The sequence below is a fragment of the Gracilinanus agilis genome, chromosome 1, assembly GCF_016433145.1.
Source record: "Gracilinanus agilis isolate LMUSP501 chromosome 1, AgileGrace, whole genome shotgun sequence".
Taxonomy (NCBI): Eukaryota; Metazoa; Chordata; class Mammalia; order Didelphimorphia; family Didelphidae; genus Gracilinanus; species Gracilinanus agilis.
Genome location: NC_058130.1, coordinates 38,071,321 through 38,093,913, shown reverse-complemented (window position 1 = coordinate 38,093,913; position 22,593 = coordinate 38,071,321). Strand labels below are relative to the sequence as shown.

The 22,593-nt window shown below is 35.7% G+C and overlaps 1 protein-coding gene across 1 annotated transcript in view; it reads left to right on the top strand.

The window, feature by feature from the left end:
* The window catches only part of LOC123247049 (RING1 and YY1 binding protein), a 71,725-nt gene that overhangs the window by 5,429 nt on the left and 43,703 nt on the right, over nt 1-22,593 (top strand). Inside the window, exons 2-3 of the mRNA XM_044675848.1 lie at nt 123-217; nt 438-563. Of these exons, the coding sequence (XP_044531783.1) occupies nt 123-217; nt 438-563 (221 nt within the window). The remainder of the gene's footprint in view (nt 1-122; nt 218-437; nt 564-22,593) is intronic.

The following is a 22,593-nucleotide window of genomic DNA, read 5'->3' as shown; positions in this document are numbered from 1 at the left end:
GAGGAGGCGCCGCCGCTAAGATGGACGTCGGCCCGGGCGGGCGGGCGGCGGGGAGGCGGTGACTGCCGGCCTGCCTGCCTGCCTGCCGCCGGGGCCGCGCGCCGCGCGATTGAGCGAGCTAGCGAGTGAGAGCGCCACCTCCTCCTCCTCCTCCTCGGCCGCAGCCATGGCGGCTCCTCTCCCCGACCCTCCCAGACAAAGGGAACGGCTTCACCAGGTGGGGAGGGAGCGAGGCCGACGGGGAACCCGGGGAGGTGGGGGGGGCGCCCTGCTAGCCCAGCGGGGGGGCGACCTACTCGAGCCGGGCCCGCGCTCCCCCACTGGGCCGGAGTAACTTGGGGGAAGGGAGGGCGCCCGCCGTGGGAATCGCGATTTCTCACTCGAGTGTGTTTCTTCTTTCCACCCTTCCCCCTCCCTCCCTTCTCCCCTCTCGGAAGGCCAAAAAGACAAGCAAAACCTGCGGCGGATGAGGGATTTTGGGATTGTAGTGTCTGCACTTTCAGAAACAGCGCGGAAGCCTTTAAATGCAGCATCTGTGACGTGAGGAAAGGCACCTCCACCAGGTAGGTGCCCACGCCGCTGCCCCCCCACTTGTTGATCAATCACGCCTTCTCCCTGCTTCTGCCTCCTGTATCCTGGTGTTCACAGCGCGGGGGGCACCTTTTTAGGACTCTCTTTCGTCCAGCACTGTCATAATCGGGACCCGGAGTTCAGACTGTTCTGGCTCTGGTTGGAACGGAGGGGGAGGGCCTTTCCCGATTGTTTTCCCCATCCTATTTCACAAATTGAGACCAAACACGGTGGACTTGAGCCATTGACTTAACAGAAACAAGCGCTGCTACACATGTGTGGGGAGTTAAATGGAGTTCTCTTTTTGTCGTGGGCAAAAGGGTTTGTCCTGTTTATCTTGACCGCAAGGATGTTTTAAGGAAAGATCCCAAAGCAGTTCGGCTTGTCCTGCCTTGCAAAGGCCATAGAACTTGGAAAAGCTGCAGCTTGGTAAAGAATTGAATTTGAGATTTTTAAAGGCTGAACTGGAGTAACCACTGTTCGTTACTTCAAAATGGTGAAACTAGTAACCCAATGAATAAGAATAATATGCAAAGCTTTGTTTTTGTAATTAGTAGAATTTAAACATGGAATACAGAATCTTAGTGTGATTAGATCTGTAAAAGTATTGAAAAACTGGACCATTGTAGGCTTAAGTTTTTTTGTGTGAGATAAAATTTGGAGACATATCAGTGATTACTTTGGAATTTAGGGTTTTCTTTGTTTTCTGTGAACTGAATTTGGTCCGGTATTATCATAATTTGGAGTTTGAGTTCAAACTGTTGTGGTTATCAATTTGATGGCTAGATGTTTGTATATTTTCTGTGTTGGTACATGGGGTGAATTGCCAAAGTATGTCATTTTATCAGGTGTCTGTTTGGGTGATAGTCCAGTGTGAAGTATTTCAAATGCCTGATATTTAGTAACTGGCATGGTTTTCATGTTTAAAGGCTCTTCATATATACTTGTTTTTATCCTTGGGGATAAACATAGGTAGTTGGACAAAGATTTAGTTCAGATGTAAGTAGTATATTTGGATCAATCAACAATTAAAACAAAAGAAAATGAGACCATTAAATTGTTAAGAGCTAATCTCTCCCCTCCTCAATTTTGAAGTTGTTGAAGTAATATATTTACTCTAGGCTCCTTTTGCTTTGAGGTTTAAATATATTTTTACTTTTTCATGAAGAATTTTGTCAAAATGCCACAAATTGTGAACAGTAGCTTTTGAATAGTTAGGGTTTTTTTTTTTTTTAAACATGTAAATCTCTTAGAGGCCAAGTCTCTCTATTGTGGTTTTGCTTTGAGTATTACGGTAGATGATGTGTCAGTACAAGTCAATGACTGGGAAACTCTTGAGAACTTAAAAAAAAAACAGATCACTATTTTATTGAAACCAATTAATTTACATCTGATTTATTGTTGGAATTATTAAAAATATTTTGTTATGAAACACATTTTTTATTTGAATGGTCAGCTTTTTTTTACCAAAAGTCACAAACAGTAACAATACAAATTTTGGTTATTGTGGTTTTACCCAATGTTGAGTATATTTAAAATGCTCCTCTAATTGTGTAATTTAATACTCAAGTCTATTCAGACAGTAAATCTTTAAAGGGTTCATAAGCAAGAATTCAAATATTGTAGTTTTAAACTTTGGAATGATGTCTATATGATATGTAGTAGTATTTATGTCTACACAGATTAGTTTGGTAGCATAATGTTTAGTGTTAATGTTTTTATATAATTTCAATAATAAACCACTTGTTAATCTGTGTTTTTCATGACATATATGAGCTGTCATAACCACCCTGGTTCTAGTTAGACTTATTGTCTTGGTATTTACATGTTCAAATTGATATCTTTTATGTTTTTGAAGGTTAGAGGTACTCTTGAAATTACAGCTAATTGGAATGTAAATAATATTTTGACTGAAGTATGTGTAAATAATTCTCCATTGTGGAGGGGGAATCATCCATCCAGTGCAATGTATTAATACTGACTTATTTTCTTTTTGATAACAGTGGTGGGTGTATATGCTCCCTTTCTATCTTTTTTGTTATTTTGGGGGACTTCATATATAGCTAAGTATGAATGTGGACCTTTTAATGTATTTATTCATAATCACAATTGGTATACTCTTTCCCCTGACTTTTCTTGATGTTGCTTAAATCAGTCAACAAGAAATATGTAGAATATGCCATTGAAAATCCTCAGAATGTTTTTTGGTTTTAGCTAAGTAGGTTTTTCTGTCCTAGTGACCATTACAGAAATTGATTGAATTTTATTCTGTTCCCTCTAGGTACAGGACAAGTATTCCTAAAAGTCACTAGAATTTATTAAACACCTACCATATACCAGGCACTATGTTCAGCACTGGGAATATAAAGAAAGGCTAAAAAGGTTGTCCCTGATCTGAAGACCCTCCCAGGGTGTCATTTATTTTAAAAATAGGGAAATTTTAAGTGATGGTTAGTAAACTTTTTAAGTTTTTAAATGATCTCACATTTACCTGCCATCCCTTTTTACAACTTGGATGAGACAGGTGATTTGGCCTAAGGTTTGAATTTTATCTTTAAAAAACAAACCAAAAAATACTAAGAGGATGAATCAGAGAGTAGGAAAGAATCTATTTCTAAGGAAGATCATAACTTTTCAGGTAACCTGAGGATATGAGAGCAAGGAAAGATTGAACAGGTTAGATCATTGGTCAGCCATCTAGAACCTTTTCTTGTTTCATTTCTGTCCAACCTGGTGCTGCAGCATGTTACTACCTGGTAATAAGGTAAAAGAAAAGGGCATTGGACACTACTTTTCTTATTGTTAGCCAAAGACCTTAAGGGTATGCTAAAAGGTTTTCTGCACTATTAAACTATTAAGTCTTTTCCTGGTTTACTTTTACAGATACAAAGACAACAATTTTAAAAATATAAGAACCTCCCCTGTCCACCCTGTGACCCCCTCCCCAACCAAAACAAAACAACTCACATATTTAGTCTTTTTGGTTACTAAGTTACCCTGCTTCTAATAAGTTGACATTATCCAGTTTTGATATGCAAATTAATTGGAATAACTGAACTAACTAGCCTTGAGACCTATCTTTCATTGATGTCAATGCTGTATTACATTGCGAATAGCTAAGTGAATAGAAATGCCATGAAAGCAATCATTCAGTGCTAGTCTTTTTATAAAGAACTGGGCCCTTGAACTTAGACTATTCATATAAAAATTTTCATTTGGAAGACTTCTTTGAGTAATTAACATATAAGTTTTATGATAATATTATTTGAGGTTTTATTTTATTTTGAAAATCTGTTCCGGTCACTTAACTGGTCTTAGAGCTTCATTTACAGGTTGAATTAAGGAGAAAAGACTCATTAAGCATTGCTACTATAAACCATAGATTTCAGACCTTAAATAAAGTATGATAACTAAAACTATCAACATTTTTTTAAAAATTATTTTATTCTGAACACTATTGTTTTATTGTAAGGTCAGAGGGAATGTGTATGTAGGTTTTTTTTTTAAATCACAAATATCTCCTTTTACTTTCTTGAGTGCTTCTTTCCCCAATCAATAGCTAGATAAATATGACTTTGGACTTTGTTAACTGTTTAAAAAAAGATTGTAACCAACCTTAGAAAATCCGAATTCTCCTAATATAAGTTAGAATCAAATGGCTTTATGCAGTTTCAAACACAAATTAGTGGTCATTTTGTTTCTCAGGAGACTTGCAGGATTCAAATTCCTGTTATATATATTACTATGTATGTATGTGTGTATTTTTACACAAATTGATATATATATGTATAAACAGGTGGAAGCCAGTATAAAGGTATAAAGCAGTTGTTTTTATAGGTAACAAAATTCTCTAGGCAAAATGGAACTTGAAGATAGTTATGAGACTCAGAACTTAATGAAAGTTTGTCTATAATCCACTTGACTTACTTTTTCCTCATGAATAAAGCAGATCTGCATGTGATAGAAAATCTGTCTTTTTTCCCCTACATTGTAAATTAAAGGCCATAGGATGATCAGCTAGTTGTTTAAGACCTAGTTCTCAAGCTATTGTAGTTTATTTCTTTTCACTTGGAAATACATTAAAAATTTATTTAGGGGCAGCTGGGTAGCTCAGTGGAGTGAGAGTCAGGCCTAGAGACAGGAGGTCCTAGGTTCAAATCTGGCCTCAGCCACTTCCCAGCTGTGTGACCCTGGGCAAGTCACTTGACCCCCATTGCCCACCCTTACCACTCTTCCACCTATGAGACAATACACCGAAGTACAAGGGTTTAAAAAAAAATTTATTTCACGTTGGTCATTTTAACATTTGGTAATTATGATCAATTGAAATTATATAGTTTACAAATGAGGTAAATGTAATGTCAGCTTGAACTTTATACAATTACAAATTTTAAGAATTTATGAGATATATCAGTAACCTTTTATTTGTTGACATGATAAACTTTTACCCATGTGCACCTATTTCATTGTTTTTGGAAATATATTCTCTTAGCCATATGTATGTTAACAATTTTGCTAGATTGAAAAAGAACTCAATCCAATAACGCTTTAAAGGATCCATGATTTTTATTAATATACTTTAAAGTCTGAAGAAGATACTGACCTGAAATCCTGGTAAATCCTTGTACATAGTCTTTTGAATGGCCATAAAAAGGGCCCCCCAAATTAATGCTGCCAGTTAACCTGGTGATAGGTTATATTCAAAGCCTTTTCAGTTTGGTACGACTGGTCAGACTTTGTCTTCTGACCTCACCTTCACAATCCAGTGTTACTTTACCACCTCATGCCATAATTGAAGTATGGGGGCTTGAGTATATTTTACCATTATCAACTCCATATTCACAGAAATTGAGGAATTGGAAGAGATTGCCCTAGCCATTTTGTCCAGTCTATACATGAAAGGAATACCCACTATGATATCTTTCAACAAGTGATCTTCCAGCTTCTGCTTGAAAACTTTCACATTTTAGTTTTATAGGTCAGCTTGTCTCCATATGTAAGTTGTGATATCATAAAGGAAATACTTTAGGATTTCAATGACAAGAAACACATTTAGGGGTCTTTAGGACTTTATTTGTCATTGCTACCAAATAGGAATTAATGTTTTGTTTTGTTTTGTTTTCACACAATGGAAAGTAGCCAAACAGTGATTTTTAAAAAAGATACTTAGAATTTCTTACCAGAGTACACAGTCAAGGTTTTTATTCTTTGTACCAGATGCTTTTCAGTTTGATTCTGAAGCATTAATAAGGCTTATTTTCCTTCAAATTATCTCTTATTTACTTATTTACTTACATGCTTATTAAGCATCTTCCCAGTAGAATGTAAGCTCTTTGAAGACAGCTCCTGTTTCCTTTGTCATTTGTGTTTCTTGAATGTTGCCCACTTCTTCATACAATAATAGTCACTTATTTCAATTCAGGATTCTTAATAATGCCACCTAGAGAAATATTTTTGAATTGAAAATGTTTGATTATAAATTTTAAGTTATCATGCACATGAAATACTGTGACATTCAAGAAATTTGAAGCAATGAGAAGAGTGACCTGATTAGTTTTCTAGGTCTTCAGATTGCATTGGGGAAGTGTGAAGAATGAAGTGAAGGACAGGAGCAGCATAGTCACTGTAGGCCCTTTTCCTTTTGTGGAGACCTACACAGACTTGGGAAAACCTTTGGAAATATATTTTGGTGCTGACAAAACAAGCTAAAAAGAAAGACTTTAATTTTTATTTTTTTAGCAAGAACCTCTAGCATTCTGAATTTTTGGGGAAATACAGAGCTTCAGTTTAGGTTCACAGATTTGTTTTATTGTTGTTTGGATGGCATAGGAGATGTGCTATTGTTCTGCTTTGGTTGATTTAGGTCTAATTTTTAGAGAGTTACCTGGAGGCACTGAGAGATTAGGTGACTTGCTTAGGATCACAGAGCCAGTGTGGCAGGCAGGACTTGAAACTGAGTGAACTCTGTCAACTACTACTCTGGTACTTATATGACAAAAACAAAAAACAAAACACATAGATTAAGAAAAAGGACAGCCTTTATATGTGAAATGCAGATCAGCATGTTTCAGACTTCTTGAGGATGCTATCTAATTTCATGATTTTCTTTTACCTTTCAGGTTACTTTTTTTCTCTTTTCATGCTGTTTTATCAATGCAGTTTGGTTTTATCATGCTTTTTAAAAATTTAGTGCTGTTTTAGACTAATAGTATGTTAAATTCTGACTTATTCTGTGTCTTGTCCTCTGCAAATCTGTTCAGTAAATTTTTTTCATACCCATTTCCTCTCCTTAAGTGTACATTTAGCTTATTTGTACCCTGTGTAAATTAGGAAAGATTTGAGTTTGAAAAAAACAATACCATTTTCTTTAATTACCCAAAAAGCAACCAGAATGGTGACATCTTTTGACCACTTTTCTATTCAAGGCTATCTTTTCCATTCTGGATATGCTTGCCTCTATACCTAGTCTTCAGGGTCTGCCAATTTTCAGTTCAGTAAACATTGAATAAACATGCTTTTGGCAAGCACTCTGCTAGGTATTAAAGATAAAGATAAAAGTTGTGCCTTTCTTCAAGTTCAGCTTCCCAAGGGGAAAGGAGAGTGGTGGGGTGGGAGTTAGAGAGGGATGTGCTACATACTTAGGTCAGTGTAATAATTGAAGGGGTTAGTAATGGACAGAGGAATAAAGATTAGATCCCTAATTTCACTGATAGAGACCTCTCCTCCTGGGCTAGGAAGGTCTTTAATACTGATTTATTAAGTTGACGCCTTTTTTACTTCAGTGTACTAAATTGTGACTTGCTAGGGAAATGCAGTCCATTTGAATCAGAGGTAACTTGAATTGCAACCTTTCATGGTTTTGAGGTCAGTTCTGGGTTTTGACTGGTGGGACTTTTTTGAAGGAATATCTCAATTGAAACTTTGAAGGGAAAATCAAGAACCAAAAGGCATATAAGAGGAGGGAATGCTTTCCCAACTTTGGGGAAGACTTATGAATGAATGGAGAGAGAAGACATGTCAAATTGGGAAAAGTTAATGAATGGAAAGAGAAGACATGTCAAATTGGGAAAAGTTAATAATCCAATTAATGGTAAACAAAGCTGGCAAGGTAGGTTGGAGTCAGATTGTAGATGACTTTAAAGAGTTACTATTCTATCACGGAAAGCAATAAAGGATGGCTGAAGGTTTTTGAACTTGGGATTTGGTTAGTTTAAATTGACAGTAAGGAGTGTGAAGTATGGAGGATAAGGAAGTAGAGTCAAGGGGTATCCAATTTGGAAGCCTTTATAAGCCTGAATTAGAATAGCAAACATTTAAGATTTCAAGTAATTTTCTGTCAGTGGTGACAGAAAAAAGGTAAATTTGGAGGAGAGACAGATTTAGGAAGAAAAATGAATCCAGTATTAGGCATGAGATTAATCCAAATAGAGTTGTCCCAACAACCTATGTGGAATTGGATAGATTTAAAAGATATTAGAGCTGGATAATATTCACCAATATTTATATTTATATAATGCTTTAAGGTTTGCAAAGAACTTTAATACATTTTATTTGATTCTTGAAAAAAATCTCCTGATAAATACTTGTTGGTATTATGTTTATTTTAAAGATGAGAAAACTCAGGCTATTGGTTTTTTATCCAGGTCTTCACTTCTGACACCCAAGTCTAATATTCTTTCCCTTACGACATACTGCTTTATTGATTTAGGAGTTTATTTATATAAAACTGTTAATTAAGTGCATGAGAGCTGATGAAACTTAGCACAAAGGATGGGAGAAGACAAGGTGGCCCAGGAAGGAGAGTTGGTGATGTTCCATTGAGACAGTAATCAAACAGGTAGGAGAACCAAAAAGGAACAATATAATGTCATGTAATTCAAGAATGTGTGAGTAATTACAAGGCAGGTAGTGAACAATATTGAGCTATAGAGAGATTAAGGACAGAGAAAAGACAAATGAATATAGAAATTAAGGGATCAGGTATGGGTTATGATGTCTGCTAAGTTACAAATCCCCTTTACACCCATTTGGTAGTTAAGAAAGGGTTAGGTAGGTCATGAATTGAGGGAGACTAGGAGGCCAGGATCTTCAAGAAGAGAGCAAAAGGAATATGAAAGTCTCAGGAGGGCAGAGAGGTTCATATAGACTGAACTTCTGGTGCTCCTCTTGCCCTGGCCATGAGGGATTTTCTTTACCTGTCTTCCTGGTGAAGGTGGAGGGGCCCACCTTGGCCATATTTTCATTGCATTATTTTTGATTTGGTATTGCAGGTTGACCTTGTCTATGTTGTTTTTCTGTAATTGTTTATTTTTTTCTTCATCAGTTTATGTATCTCTCTGCTTTTCTGAATTAATATTTTAACGATTTCTTATACAGTAGTAAATTACTATAGGGCAAGTAAATAGTGGATATAGTGCCAGCCCTGGTGTAATGAAGACTTGATTTCAAATGTGGCAAATCACTCAACCTTGTTTGCCTCAGCTCCTCGTCCATAAAAATGAGCTGGAGAAGGAAACCCACTTCATTATCTTTGCCAAGAATAACCCAAATGAGGTCACAAAATATTGGGCATGCCTGAATAACAACAAATTAGTCTATTAACAAGCATTAAAAAAAAAAAAAAAACCAAAACTACTGTGTGCCAAGCACTGTGCTAAGTGCTGGAGATATGATAATATTCAGTTATATCTGTCTTCCACGGTTTGTTGCATGTACTAATTGTCCCCCTTTTACCCCCTTTCTGTCCTATCATTTCTAAAACAGAAGAGCAGTAAAGGTTAGGCAATTGGGTCTAAGTGACATGCCCCAAGGTCATGTGGTTTAGGAGGTGTCTAAATCCAGATTTGAACCCTGATCCTCCTGACTCTAGGCCTGGCACTCTTCCATTGTTGTACCTAGCTGCTTCTAGTCACTTTCTTAGAATTTTTGGACCATTTCACAGGTTTGTCTCCAACATGGACAATTAGTTTTTTTCATTCATGAAAGTTTGGTTGCATATAATATTCTCTGGTTCTTTGAGCATTTTATTTGGTCATGGGACTTGGTTTATAACACGTCTATGTTGGATTTCTTAAAAAAGGTTTGTGGAAATTCCTGGACTTAGATGGTTAGAAAATTAAATAAGGCATTGGATACTCTTACCTTTTTTCTTTTTTTGCTGGAATGTTTTTTAGGATCTGCTAAAATACTTAGATTCTTAGCATACATAGTAGAATCAGTTGATGCTTCTATTTAAAACAAATAAAACCCCAACCCAGAAAATCTAGAAGGCTGTCTATTTACTTTGAGCTTGTTTGGACCTTTACAAGATGTATTTTCCAAAGGGAAGCCATATTCCCCACTTTTAGACTGTTACAGAAATTCTTTGTATTAGCATATGAACTTTTATATATTAAGTCTTAAAATAGACTTGACAGAAATTCTGTACTACTATTTTCACATGATCTGAACAAATCATATTTAGAGACCTTTACACTTGGCATTTTAGGGATTATTCAAATAAGATTGTGTGCCTATTCATGTTCTGATGTCAAGTATTTTTCTTCTCAGTGTTAATTTTTAATTGCTAAATATTAGTATACATGTAACTTTGGATTTTGACAATGAAAGGGATAATTTTTAACAACTTAATGTACCATAATATAATGTAAGTTATAAACTGAATAGCTGGCTTATAATAGTAATTTTGTCTTTACTTCTAGTACAAAATTTGAAGCATTATAGAAAGTATAATATTTCTGCCACATATTTAGTCTTGTTTTACATTTAAAATTTCCTACACAATTATGCATATGATAAAAGATGAAATATCTCAGTTTGTAGAAAGTATTATTAGATCCTGCTAAGGCTATAACTAATTCTCCCCCCTGCCCCCCCTTAACTATGGAAAGTTATTATTAATGGTTTAGAGCAGTGGTTCCCAAACTTTTTTGGCCTACTGCTCCCTTTCCAGCAAAAATATTACTTAGCCTCCTGGAAATTATTTTAAAAAAATTTTAATAGCAATTAATAGGAAAGATAAATGCACCTGTGGCCATCCCCCCCACTCCTGCAGCACCCACCAGGGGGCGGTGGTGCCCACTTTGGGAATCATTGGTTTAGGGAATCTGGAACATGTCATTTTATTGAACCATTGTTCTATTGGAATGGATCGAAGTTCGAAAGGACCACATTTGGCCCTAAGCATGTACAAAAGTACAATTAGTTTTCTCAAGCTAAAGTGTTTTTTTTGTTTTGTTTTTTCATCTTGAAAGTCCCCAGCTAGCCCTCGAAGTGGATTGAGATCCAGGCCTGGAGAATGGTAGGTTCTGGGTTCAAATCAAATGCAAATACTTCTAGCTGTATGACCTTAGGCAATACATTTAACCTGAATTGCCTAACCCTTACTGCTCTTTTGCTTTGGAACTGATACTAGATTCCAAGCCAGAAGGTAAGGGTTTTTAAAAAACAATCTCCAAGCAGAGATATGATGAATACTTTCAGTAGGAGTAGATGATCTACCATAACTTAGGCCTTAGAGTAACAGTTCTCAAACTTTTTGGTCTTGGGATCCCTTTACAATCTTCAAAATAAGACCCTAAAGAGTTTTTTTGTTTCTAGGTTATTGATGTTTACCATATTAGAAATAAAAATTAGAGGTATGATAATGGGCAGCTAGGTGGTGCAGCTGATGGAATACTGGGCCCCTGGAGTCAGGAAGACTTGAATTCAAATGTGGCTTCAGCTGTGTGATTCTGGGCAAATAAGTCACTTTTCCCTGTTCCCTTCTGTAAAATGAGCTGGAGAAGGAAATGGCAAACTATTCCAGTTACCTTTGTCAAGAAAATTCCAAACAGGAGTCACAGAAAGTTGGACACAATTGAAAATAATAACTGAACAGCAACCACAGAAATGATGAAAATAGTTTTTGACTTCAGGGACCTCCAAGAGTCCCCAAACCATATCTTGAGATCTACTAATTTTGTAGGATTATTGAATTAGTGCTGCAGGGTGCCCAGGCCACATCTTTCCTCCAAGAGATTAGAACAAGGTGAAATGACTTAAAAAGTCATTAAGTTTTAAGGGTTTTGTTTTGACAACTTCAGGAAGACCTTGGTTCAAATCCCGCCTTACTCATTTCCAAATTGACACTGGGAAAGACACTTAGCCTGTCTCAGTGCTTATTTATAAAATGGAAATGATAAATATTCTGTCTCCTGTGGCTTTGGGGAAATTGAGAAAATGTAAAGTGCTTTGCTATATAAATGTTAGTGATTTGTCTTTTACTGACTTGAATTTAAATTTTGGACCTATAAGTTTTAAGACAATATTTAGAATGAATTTGGTGCATTCTCCCTTCTCTCAGGAAAAAAAGGCATTTTTAAAAAACATTTTTAGTTAAAACATTTATGATATCAAAATGTCTTGCCAGGTAATCTTCCGAGTTCTGTGTTCAGAACTTACCCATATATTCTTCCAGTTCTGTTTTTCTACCCCATGCTGTTAAGACAATCTAAGGGGAAAAACCCCAGTGTTTAACCAAGTGTTTAAACTAGAGGAAGATGTGAAATGCTCTTAATCAACTATAGTTAGGAATTGTATAAATGGAGATTTTGAACCTTGGACTTCATTCCCCCATAAGTCCTGTAGATTTCTCAAAATTCCTTTTAATCTCTCCTGCACCTTCACATTTGTGAGGTCACATTATTGTTTTATGGTTGGCTGTAACTACTCCCTCTTTTGCTCTTGAGAGTGGGCTGGTTTTTAGCTAGTATTTTTTGTTTATTATTGATAAAACTTTATTAAATATAACAGTTATTAATTTTAAAATCCACAGTCATTGTTGTGATCAGGTCACTTATAACTTAAAGAGTTGATAAAATGATGTATGTGTGTGTGGGGGTGTGGGGGTGTGCAGCAAGGTGGCTCAGAGGATTGAGAGCCAGGCCTAGAGATGAGGTCCTGGGTTCAAATTTGGCCTCAGTCAGGTCCTAGCTGTGTGACCCCGGGCAAGTCACTTCACCCCCATTGCCTAGCCCTGACCACACTGCCTTGGAACCAGTACACAGCACAGTATTGTATTGTAACAATGTAGGCACTAGGTGATTTATTTTTGCTTGTAATGTCCTTATTCCTGTCTAATTTTTAAAAACTTTTCTCTTTGCTAACCATCAACATAAAATGTATTGGAGGACATATTGCATTCTTCAATTGTAGTTTTTTTGTATCTACCTAATTGCTCTGGATCAAATAGATTTAAAGTGCTTTCTTAACTAAGTGTTGGATTAACTAAGAAAATGCTTATATAGTTCTCTAAAAAACATTAAATACTTTAGTTAAAATCAAGGAAAAACAAACTAGAGCAGTGCCAGAGTAGAATGGGCTATCCCAGGAGATAATCTCAGTGAGTTCTTCTTTTTCTCATTTGAAGTCTAATAGCACAGTGTGAATATCCAGTTTAGGGGGATGTTGAAAACAGGTTTTGTTCAGGTATGGGTTAGATTGGATGCCTTCTGCCATTCCTTTCAGTTCTTACACGTTTTTTAAAACTATACTTTATTTTTTTCAATCAGTAAAAGTCTAACTTTTTTTCTCTCCCACTCTAGACCCCTCCTCCTCATTTGAGAATGAAAGAAAAACAAATCTGTTGCAAACATGTAGTCAAATTAAACACCATGGAGGTGCCCCTCCTCCAACAATTGTTTTTTTTTCTACTCTATACTCCTGAATCTGTTAATTATATGGTAGGTAGTAGCACATTTCAACATGAGTCTAAAGGAATGATGCTTGATCTTTATGCTGATCAATCCTACTTTTTTTAGAATTGTTTGTCTTTGCCATATTGATATTATAAAAGTTATGCTTCTGGTTCTACTTATTTTACTCTGTATTACTTTATTTAAGTCCAGGTTTCTTTGAAACTATCTTCTTTATCTTAATGTTCCATCATATGGAAAGATTCCCAGTTGTCATTTTACAAGGAGCTTTAAATATTTTTGTACATTCTACGTACTTCTGCTTAAAACTAATCCCCTGCCTTAATCTATTGTTCTTCTAATTCCTCCTTTTTCTCCATTTCTCGATTTCTCTTTTGAATGAAATATATTTTTGTACCAATTTTGTTTGTCCTCTTGACCACTTCAGATGAGTTAGATTCAATTCTAGCTTTGCCCTTCCCCCATCTCTTCCTCATTTTATAGATATCTACTTTCTCACCCTGATTATGAGATAAAGCCCTTTTTAAAAAAATTTAATTCCTCTCTTCCATTCTTAAGATTATCAAGATATAATAGATATTCTTAGATTATGTCTAATTAGACTCCCTTTATGATCCCTAATGTTGATAATGTATAGGGGAGACAAATATATCATCTTACCATATTTAAATGTTTAGTACCTTATGATTGTTTACTCATGTTTATCTTTTATCCATTCATTCATTTATTTTTCTTAGTGCTTGTGTTTGAACTTTAGAGAGTCTTTAGAGAGATCTTTTCATCAGGAATATTTAAGCTCTCTTTCATTGAAGATTCATTTCTTTCTCTTTGGTAGTAGTGCCTATGTCATTCCAAACTGCTTTTTTTTATTAGCAAAATATTTAAATAGTGAAGAGTAGAGATTCCTAATAAGTAATCCTGACACTTGGTTCTTGGATTCTTTCTTTCTGGTTGCTTGAAATATATTTTCTTTGACCTAGTAGCTCTGGATCTTGGCCATAATATTTCTGGGAGTTTTCATTTTGAGATTTCTTTTAGGAGGTGACAAATGGTTTCAATTTCCATTTTTTGGCATCTGATTCTAAAGATTTGGGCAATTTTCTTTTAAAATTTCCTGAAATATGCATATGCGTGGTCAGTCTCCATAGATAGAGATAGAGATAGATAGATAGATAAGGCAGCCTTAATAAAGGTCACTAATTTTTTCAGTCTTTTGACTTCGTTTTTAACATTTCTTGATGTTTTGCGGTTTCATTGCTTTTGGCCCATTCTAATTTTAAAGGAATTTTGTCATTTAGGCAAGGCTTTGTAGTTATGCTAAGCTGTTTAATTCCCTTTCTAATTTAGCTTTCTTTTCAAATAATTTTCTCTAGTACTTTTATTTCATTAAAAATATTTTAATTCTTTAAGAATGAAATAAAGAGGGGGCAGCCCAGGTGGCTTAGTGTATTGAGAACCAGGCCAAGAGACAGGAGATCCTAGGTTCAAATCTGCCCTCAGAAACTTCCCAGCTGTGTGACCCTAGGCAAGTCACTTAACTCCCATTGCTTAGCCCTTATTGCTCTTCCGCTTTAGAACCAATACACAGTATTGATTCTAAGACTGAAGGTAAGGGTTTTTAAAAAAATGAAATAAAGAAAAATTAAAATGTAGAGGAAAAAATTTGTGCATGCTTACTGTCACTTTGGATTTGTACTCAACTTTGATTTTCTTGGAGGTTTTGCTTGTAGATGTTTAGGAATCATTCTCTCCTGGGTTGTGATGTCTTAAGCCATAATAGCTCCTTTATGGTGGAATTTTTCTTTTCATTCTTAAAGCCTTATTCTTGACTTCGAACTTGATGTTAAGTTCCAGTACTATGTACTTCCAGAGGAGTGACCTGGGCTGGTCTGAAGAGTGTTTCTAGGACATTTGGTTTTAGGACCTACTCACAAAGTGGTCTGATCTAGGGCAAAGTCCACTGCCCCCTAATCTGAACAACAGCATATTGACTAATTTAGTTGGGAAGGCTCTGTAGCTTCAGAGTGACAGAAGTTATATGTGTTATCTTACCCTGTAGAGCATAGGATGGGCTTGTTTTGCACTGTCTAAGAGCTAAGAATGGTTTTTAATATTTTAGAATGTAATAGAAATATTAAAAATTTCAGAAACCAGTCTTAACTCAGGGTCAGTAGCTCTTGATATATAAAGTATAAGGTCAAAACTCAGGGCCTTTTTTATTTTTGTCTTCATATTAGCACCTAATACAGTGCCTAGCACAGGATTTGACTGTCAAGTGTAAAAAAATATCGTTGAAACATTGGATCAAATTGAAATAAAATGAAATTTAATATAAGGACAATTCTTAACTTTTTGTTCTTGGGTTCTTATATGAACCAGTAGTTTTCAACTAATATTTGAGACAGTGTAGAGATAGCTAAGATAGCAATTTTTAGGGGGGGGAAATTGTAAGAATTAGGAAAAACTCTAAGGTGGTAAAGTAGATAGAGTGCTGGACCTGGAATCAGGACATCTGAGCCCAAATCTGGCCTCCCACAATTTATGGCTATGTGACCCTGGGCAAGTCACCTAACACTGCCTTCTTCCATTTTTATCTGTGTAATGAACTGGAGAAGAAAATAGCAAACTGTTCCAGTATCTTTGCCAAGAAAACTCCAACTGGGGAGTTGGCCACAACTGAAAAGACTCAACAACTAGTATATAATGCAAGCTTGTATTAAGAAAGAAAATCATTGTCCATTAGTAGGAAGGCACTTGTCCTGCTATATACATATAATTTGGCCTTGTCAGATTATTTCTGAAATATTTTCTTATTGGGATGCTATATTTTATGAAGGACATTGGTAAAAGAGGATAATGAAGGGCCTAGAAATTATAGATATAGAAGATGTATATTGATATACATAGAGGAATTGTTAAAAGTTAGTTAGCCTGGAGAGGGAGATGTGAGGGACATGATAACTTCAGGTATTTGAAAGGTTGTTTTTCAGTAGAGAGAGAATTATGAGCTTGGCCCAGAGAGGGCAGAAGTAGAACTGGTTAAATGTGATAAAGCAAATTGAACCTTGGCATAATGAAATTTGCAGAGCTTCTCAGCTAGAAGGTGGATATAGTTCTAGTGCTATATGCATTCATTTTATTTTATTTTTTATTTACCTATTATACCTAAAGGAAAAGTAGAGGGGAAAAATTGTCATATTTTTTTAACTTAGGGCCAATACTGAATTTTCCAAACAAGAGGAATCTTCCTTAACCAGTGAATGGCTTTGGAAATTTGCTTTTACTAAAAGACTTGATAATTTTAATGAATTCAACCTAAAATTACAAGGCAAAATAGCACTTACAGAACTTCAGTAAAGTCAGTCTGTGATCCCTGAAGTTATTTGAATCACCAAACTTGCTTTTTATCTATTTGCTGTGCTCTCAAAAGTTAAAACAAGGAGTGAAATCTCCATTCTTACACAAATTTTACAGTGGGTGGTTTTTTCAGCCTAAACTACAGTTCTAGCAGTTTTCCAGACCATATTTCATAATTTGACTGTGTAGTCAATGAACTTCTGCTTAACATTGAATTGGAAGTGAAAAGGTAAATATCAAGAGAAGAATCTTTTTTTTTTTTCATTTTAAATTTTAATTAATTAATTTTATTTTTAAATATTTTCCCATGGTTACATGATTCATTTTCTCTTCCTCCCCTCTTCCCTCTCCTCTCCCGGAGCTGACAAGCAATTTTAGGTACCCTTTCTGTCTCTTTAGTTTCTCCTTTGTATCTAGGCAGATCCCAGGTACCGTCATCTCCCGGCCATTTTATTTATTATTTTAAACCCTTACCTTTGGTCTTTGAATCAATACTATCAAGGAAGAAGAGTGCTAAAGGCTAGGCAATGGGGGTCAAGTGACTTGCCCAGAGTCACACATAGAGAAGAATCTTAATAGAACTTTACACATGCCTTCCAATATGCTCAATCAAAAGCACATGCTTATGGATTGATATCAATATTTGGAAGTACCTATTTGTGTGAAAAGACATTTTCAAGAGGGCAACTGGGTAGTTCAGTAGATTGAGAGCCAGGCCCAGAGATGGAGGTCCTGGGTTCAAATTTGGCCTCAGTCAGGTCCTAGCTGTGTGACCCCGGGCAAGTCATTTAACCCCCATTGCCTAGTCTTTACCGCTCTTCTACCTTGTAACCAATACCTAATATAGTTCTAAGGTGCAAGGTAAGAGTTTAAAAAAGAAAAAAAAAACATTTTCAAAGAGAGGATATATAAAATCTCACTTGAGATACCAGCATTAACAGATAGACGTACATTTGAAATCAAACTTAATGATAGGGAACACTTTACTTTGTATCTCAATTAAGTTGAAATGTTATTTTCCCCAAAAGAATTCTGAGAAGATTTCTATTCCAAAACATACACTCCATTGTTGTTGCTATAGTTTGAATTTTATCAATAATTTGTGGAATTGGTTTTTTTAAATCTCTTTGTACAGGTAATAACTATACAAATCTTAAATCTTTGTCTCTTGGCCCTCACAGCCTAAAGTACTTATTAGCTGGCACTTTATGGATTTTGCTTCAACCTTTGCCTCTGACAAGTCTTTTCCTTGTCAGCAGCCTACTTGGATTTTGAACCAAATAGTGAGCTCCTTGGGGTCAGGTTAAAAGGGATCTTGTCTTAAATGATTCTTTTTTTCTATTCTCTTTTTTTAAACTGAATATTATTTTTAGATTCAAATTCTGCCCCTCCTACCATCCCCATCAGGGGAAAGCAAGAAATACAAAACCCTGTTATAAACATATATCAGTGAAGTAAAACAAATTCAGACATTAGCTGTGTCCAAATGAAAAGTGGCTCAAACTGTTCTAGAGACTTATCTTTATGAAGAGGTAGATAGCACCTTCTATCTTGTTCTTTGGAGTCATTTGATCCAATCAGTTGATCATTATTTTGATCATAGTTTTTTTTTTAACATTTAAAAAAAAAACCTTTACTTTTCTGTCTTAAAATTGATACTAAGTATCCAAGGCAAAAGAATATAATTGAGTAACTGGTCCAGGTTCACACAGCTAGGAAGTGCCTGAGGTCAAATTTGAACCCAGGACCTACCATCTCCAGGCTTGGCTCTTTATCCTCTGAGCTAGCTGTTCCATATAACATTCGTTTTAAAAAAAACGTTGAGGTTCAAATTCTTTCCCTCCTAACCATACCCCCATTCACTGAGAAGAGAAGCAATATGATCAATTACTTGTCAAGTCATGTAAAACATGTTTCCTAAGTTCTTCAAAGTTGCTAGTCTTTCACAGTATTGGCTGCTATTATACTGTTCTGTTCTCTTCTCAGTTCTTGCATCAGTTCATATAAGTCTTCCCAGGTTTCTTTGAAACTTTCCCCATTCATCATTTATTCTAGTACTATTGTATACATATACAGACCCTCATAGCTTTAAGTAAATTTGAATTTGACTTTACATAATGAAATCTGAAAGAATGTGCATTCCAAAGAAACAGGAATGTTAATTTTTCTATACTTTAGTGCTGTCTTTTATTGAGCATTCCCTACCCCCAAGCCCTAAAAAAACAACAAACTTCCAAGTGAAAGCAGAAGGAAAGACACACAAATCTCCAGAGAGAGGAGACTCCACTCTGTTATACCTCTGTCACCTGGTCTGTACTCTTCTGTCTGGGCCTCGTTCTTCTCCTCCCATCCCCTTTCTCAGTTTTTGCTCTTGTTTCTGGCCAGGACCCAAGTGGTCCTGGTTCACTTACTCAAACTTTCTCTTGACTCTGGCCCTCATGTGCCCTCAAACTGTGTGCCATCCCCTTCCCTCCATAGGTCTTTTATCCCTCCTTCCTTTCCTTCTCCATACACAGAGATCTGTGGAATGATCTGCTTTATGTAAAGCAAGACCTGCTTGCCCTATCACTTACTTGTTTATCTATTTCTCATTTGATTGGCATCCATTTTTTTGCTACCACAAAAAGCTACAATAAATCTTTTTGTACACATGACCAAATTGTTTCTCAGAGGTTCTACTAGTTGAGAATTACACTAGCCTTGAATTAGTCTGTTCTTTCCATTGTTATCTCTCATCATCAATTTTCAACATTTCTTTACTTCCTGGTTGCATAGGTAGGAGGCAATCTCTGTTCATTTGCAGTTTTTGATTTTTAGATTTTAAGCATTTTTGAAGATGACTATCATTTGAGCTTTTGAGAACCATTTGTTCTCCATTTATTTGGAAATAGCCCTTATAGTGTCATAGAATTTGGATGTCTTGGATTTTGGACTTGATTTTTTTTTTCTTCCTAAAATCAATTATTTTAAAGCAATTTCATATAAAGCACATTGTGCATCAGAATTAATGAAAGTATATCCAGATTGGAGACAATTACTGTTATTTGAATTTCTTCAGTTTGCCCAATTAATTTCTTTCATTTTTTCATAATTAGGAAACTTTAATGTATTTGAAGTTTTCCAGTTTTTATCATATCTATAATGCATATTGGCATAAAAATAGGTATAGTAAAAAGAACCAATCATGAGTATTAATAACTATTGATCATTTGTTATGTTCTCTGGGGGCGCATAGATCAACAGTCAACTGGATTGACATTCTTCATTAATTATCTTTGTTGATTTGATGCCTAGACCAGTCCCAAATTATATTGCATCCCACGTTATACTAGAATTTTTTTAGGAGTAAGTTCTTAGGAAGCAGACAGCTTAGGATGGAGAGGAATAGTATGCAGAGGAAAGGAAAAAGGAAGACTAAAGATTTTTTTTAAAGTTTACATAGTTTTGTAAGAGTTATAGACTAGAGAAGGTAGGGGTCAAGCTAGGTGTCTCAGTAGATCTGAGAGCCAGGACTAGAGACCAGGGTTCAAATCTGCCCTCGACACATTCTTGCTGTGTGACCCATGGCAAGCCACTTAGCCTCCATTGCCTAGCCCTTGCTGCTCTTTCTGCCTTGAAACCAATACACAGTATTGATTGCAAGATGGAAGTTATGGGTTTTTTATAAAGAAAAAAAAAAGTAATATATTTAGAATAGTTGTGAGGTGTTTAAAAAAATAAGTCTGAAGAAGCACTGTTCTAAACTAAAAAATAATTAGTTTTGTCATCAGGATTTTGATTTTGACTGTCTCTAATGGTTCTCTATTTCAGCTGAAAGAATACATTTTGCATGATTGACACACCTGTGTGTTTTCTACCATTAATTACAGTATTTGAATAGATGGAACCTCTTTGCTTCCTGGAAACTTTGGATTATATGGAACACTTTGAGGAATGTTAAACCAGACAATTGTTTAAAGTCACTCTATTTGGCAAGTCTTGTGGTATTAATGCATATTACATCTGGTGAGGAAACTTTGTTATCCTACTGAAAATCTGCAACTGTTCCTTAAGCCTTAGTGCTAGAGCACTAAGGGGACTTGATCTTTAACCTCCTCAGGGAAGGTTTGGAATTCAGCTCTTGCTGATTGTGAAATCCTAATTCACTTTTTAACTAAGCCATTTAACAATTCTCCAGTTCTTTGGCTATCTCAATGCCCTAGTCCAGGCAAAAAATGATAGTTGCTAATTAAGTTTAAAATTCTAGAATGCCTAATGTGTTCATGAGACTATTGGAGGAGTGCTTTTTATAAGGACATTTTTGTTTTACAGTGAATAAGAAACGGGGAGGGGAGCTTTTGTATTCTCTGTACCTTTTAGTAGGCATGTGACAGACAATAAAACTAAAGTTAACTCAAGCCACATAGACCACATGATCTATGTCACATAATAAACAAATTTGAAGAGCAAAGAGGAATTTACATTTTAGGTCTGGATAGAGGTCAGGACTAACAAGTGAATGTATACATATACCCACGTATATGTGCACATACATATCATATGTAACTATATAATGCTGCTTTAATTTGGAGGATTTTACCAAAGTTCTTAATATGATTACCACATTCTTTTAAACCCTTACCTTCTGTCTTGGAGTCAATACTGTGTATTGGTACTGAGGCAAAAGAGTGGTAAGGGTAGGCAATGGGGGTCAAGTGACTTGCCCAGGGTCACACAGCTGGGAAGTATCTGAGGCCAGATTTGAACCTCTGGTTTCTAAGCCTGGATCTCAATCCACTGAGCCATCCAGCTGTGTGTGGACCCTCTTTCCCTCCCCCCTCCAATGCTTTTAGAAGAATTTCTGAGTTACTCTACCATTTGGTTTTTTTTTTTTTTACCCTCTTAAAAAAAAAAGGGAAAGGGGGAGAAATCTTTTTAACAAGTATGCATAGTCATATAAAATTAATGTTTGTATTAACCATGTCTGAAAATTATTTCATCCTGCATCTTGAGTTCATCACCATGAACATTCTTCACTGTTCCTCTGAAGTTATAGTTGATCATTGCATTAGCCATAGTTCTTAATTTGTCAAAATTGTTTCTCTTTTCAATGTAATTATTATTGTGTAAATTAATCTTTCTTCTGTTAATTTTACTTTGTACCAATTCATACAAATTTTCCCAGATTTACTTTAAACTGATCATTTTTTTTTTATTATTCCTTATAGCTCAGCAGTATTCCATTACATTCAGGCTTTCCCTAAATGATGAGATAACTTATTTTCCAGTTCCTTGCCTTTACAAAAAGAGCCGGTCTATTTTAGAGATCTAGTATTGGTATCATTGGATCAAAGGTCAGAGACAGTTTCATGACATAGCATAATTCCAAATTGCTGGTACCAACTCAGTTGCCTCTCCAACATTTGTTGATTTTCCTTTTTATTTGTCATGTTCTATAAAGATAATTGTGAAGTAGAACCCCTCAGGATTGCTTTAACATTCATCTCTCGAGTATAAGTATCCTTCCACATTGCAAGGGTTAGGGGGCCACGGTGGCCCTCTAGTCTTGAAAATCCATGTGAAGTTTTTTGGCTTTTGCATTCTTTTTGCAAACCTTAACTTTAAAAAAGAAATTATATATATTTATGGTATTGAAAGACTGTTGATACTATACAATACATATATTATGCATTTCTAAGTTTCTAAACTTTTCCCATGTCATCTGTTATCCTTTCTGTGTTGTTTCTGTCTTCCACAAACCTTCTTCCAAATTCCCATTGATATATCAAAACTGTGATGGGGGAAGTTGCTATGGGGAGAGATAGCTGATTTTGAATACTTTTTCATGTGACTTGCCAACTTGCTATCTTTCTCTACATACTTGTCTTGTTTTCTGATTTCATGTATGGTGAGAATGTCAATATTAATAAGATTGAGTTCTTCCAGTAGAATGTATACTTCTTAGTTACTGGAAAAGAAGCTGACATTTATT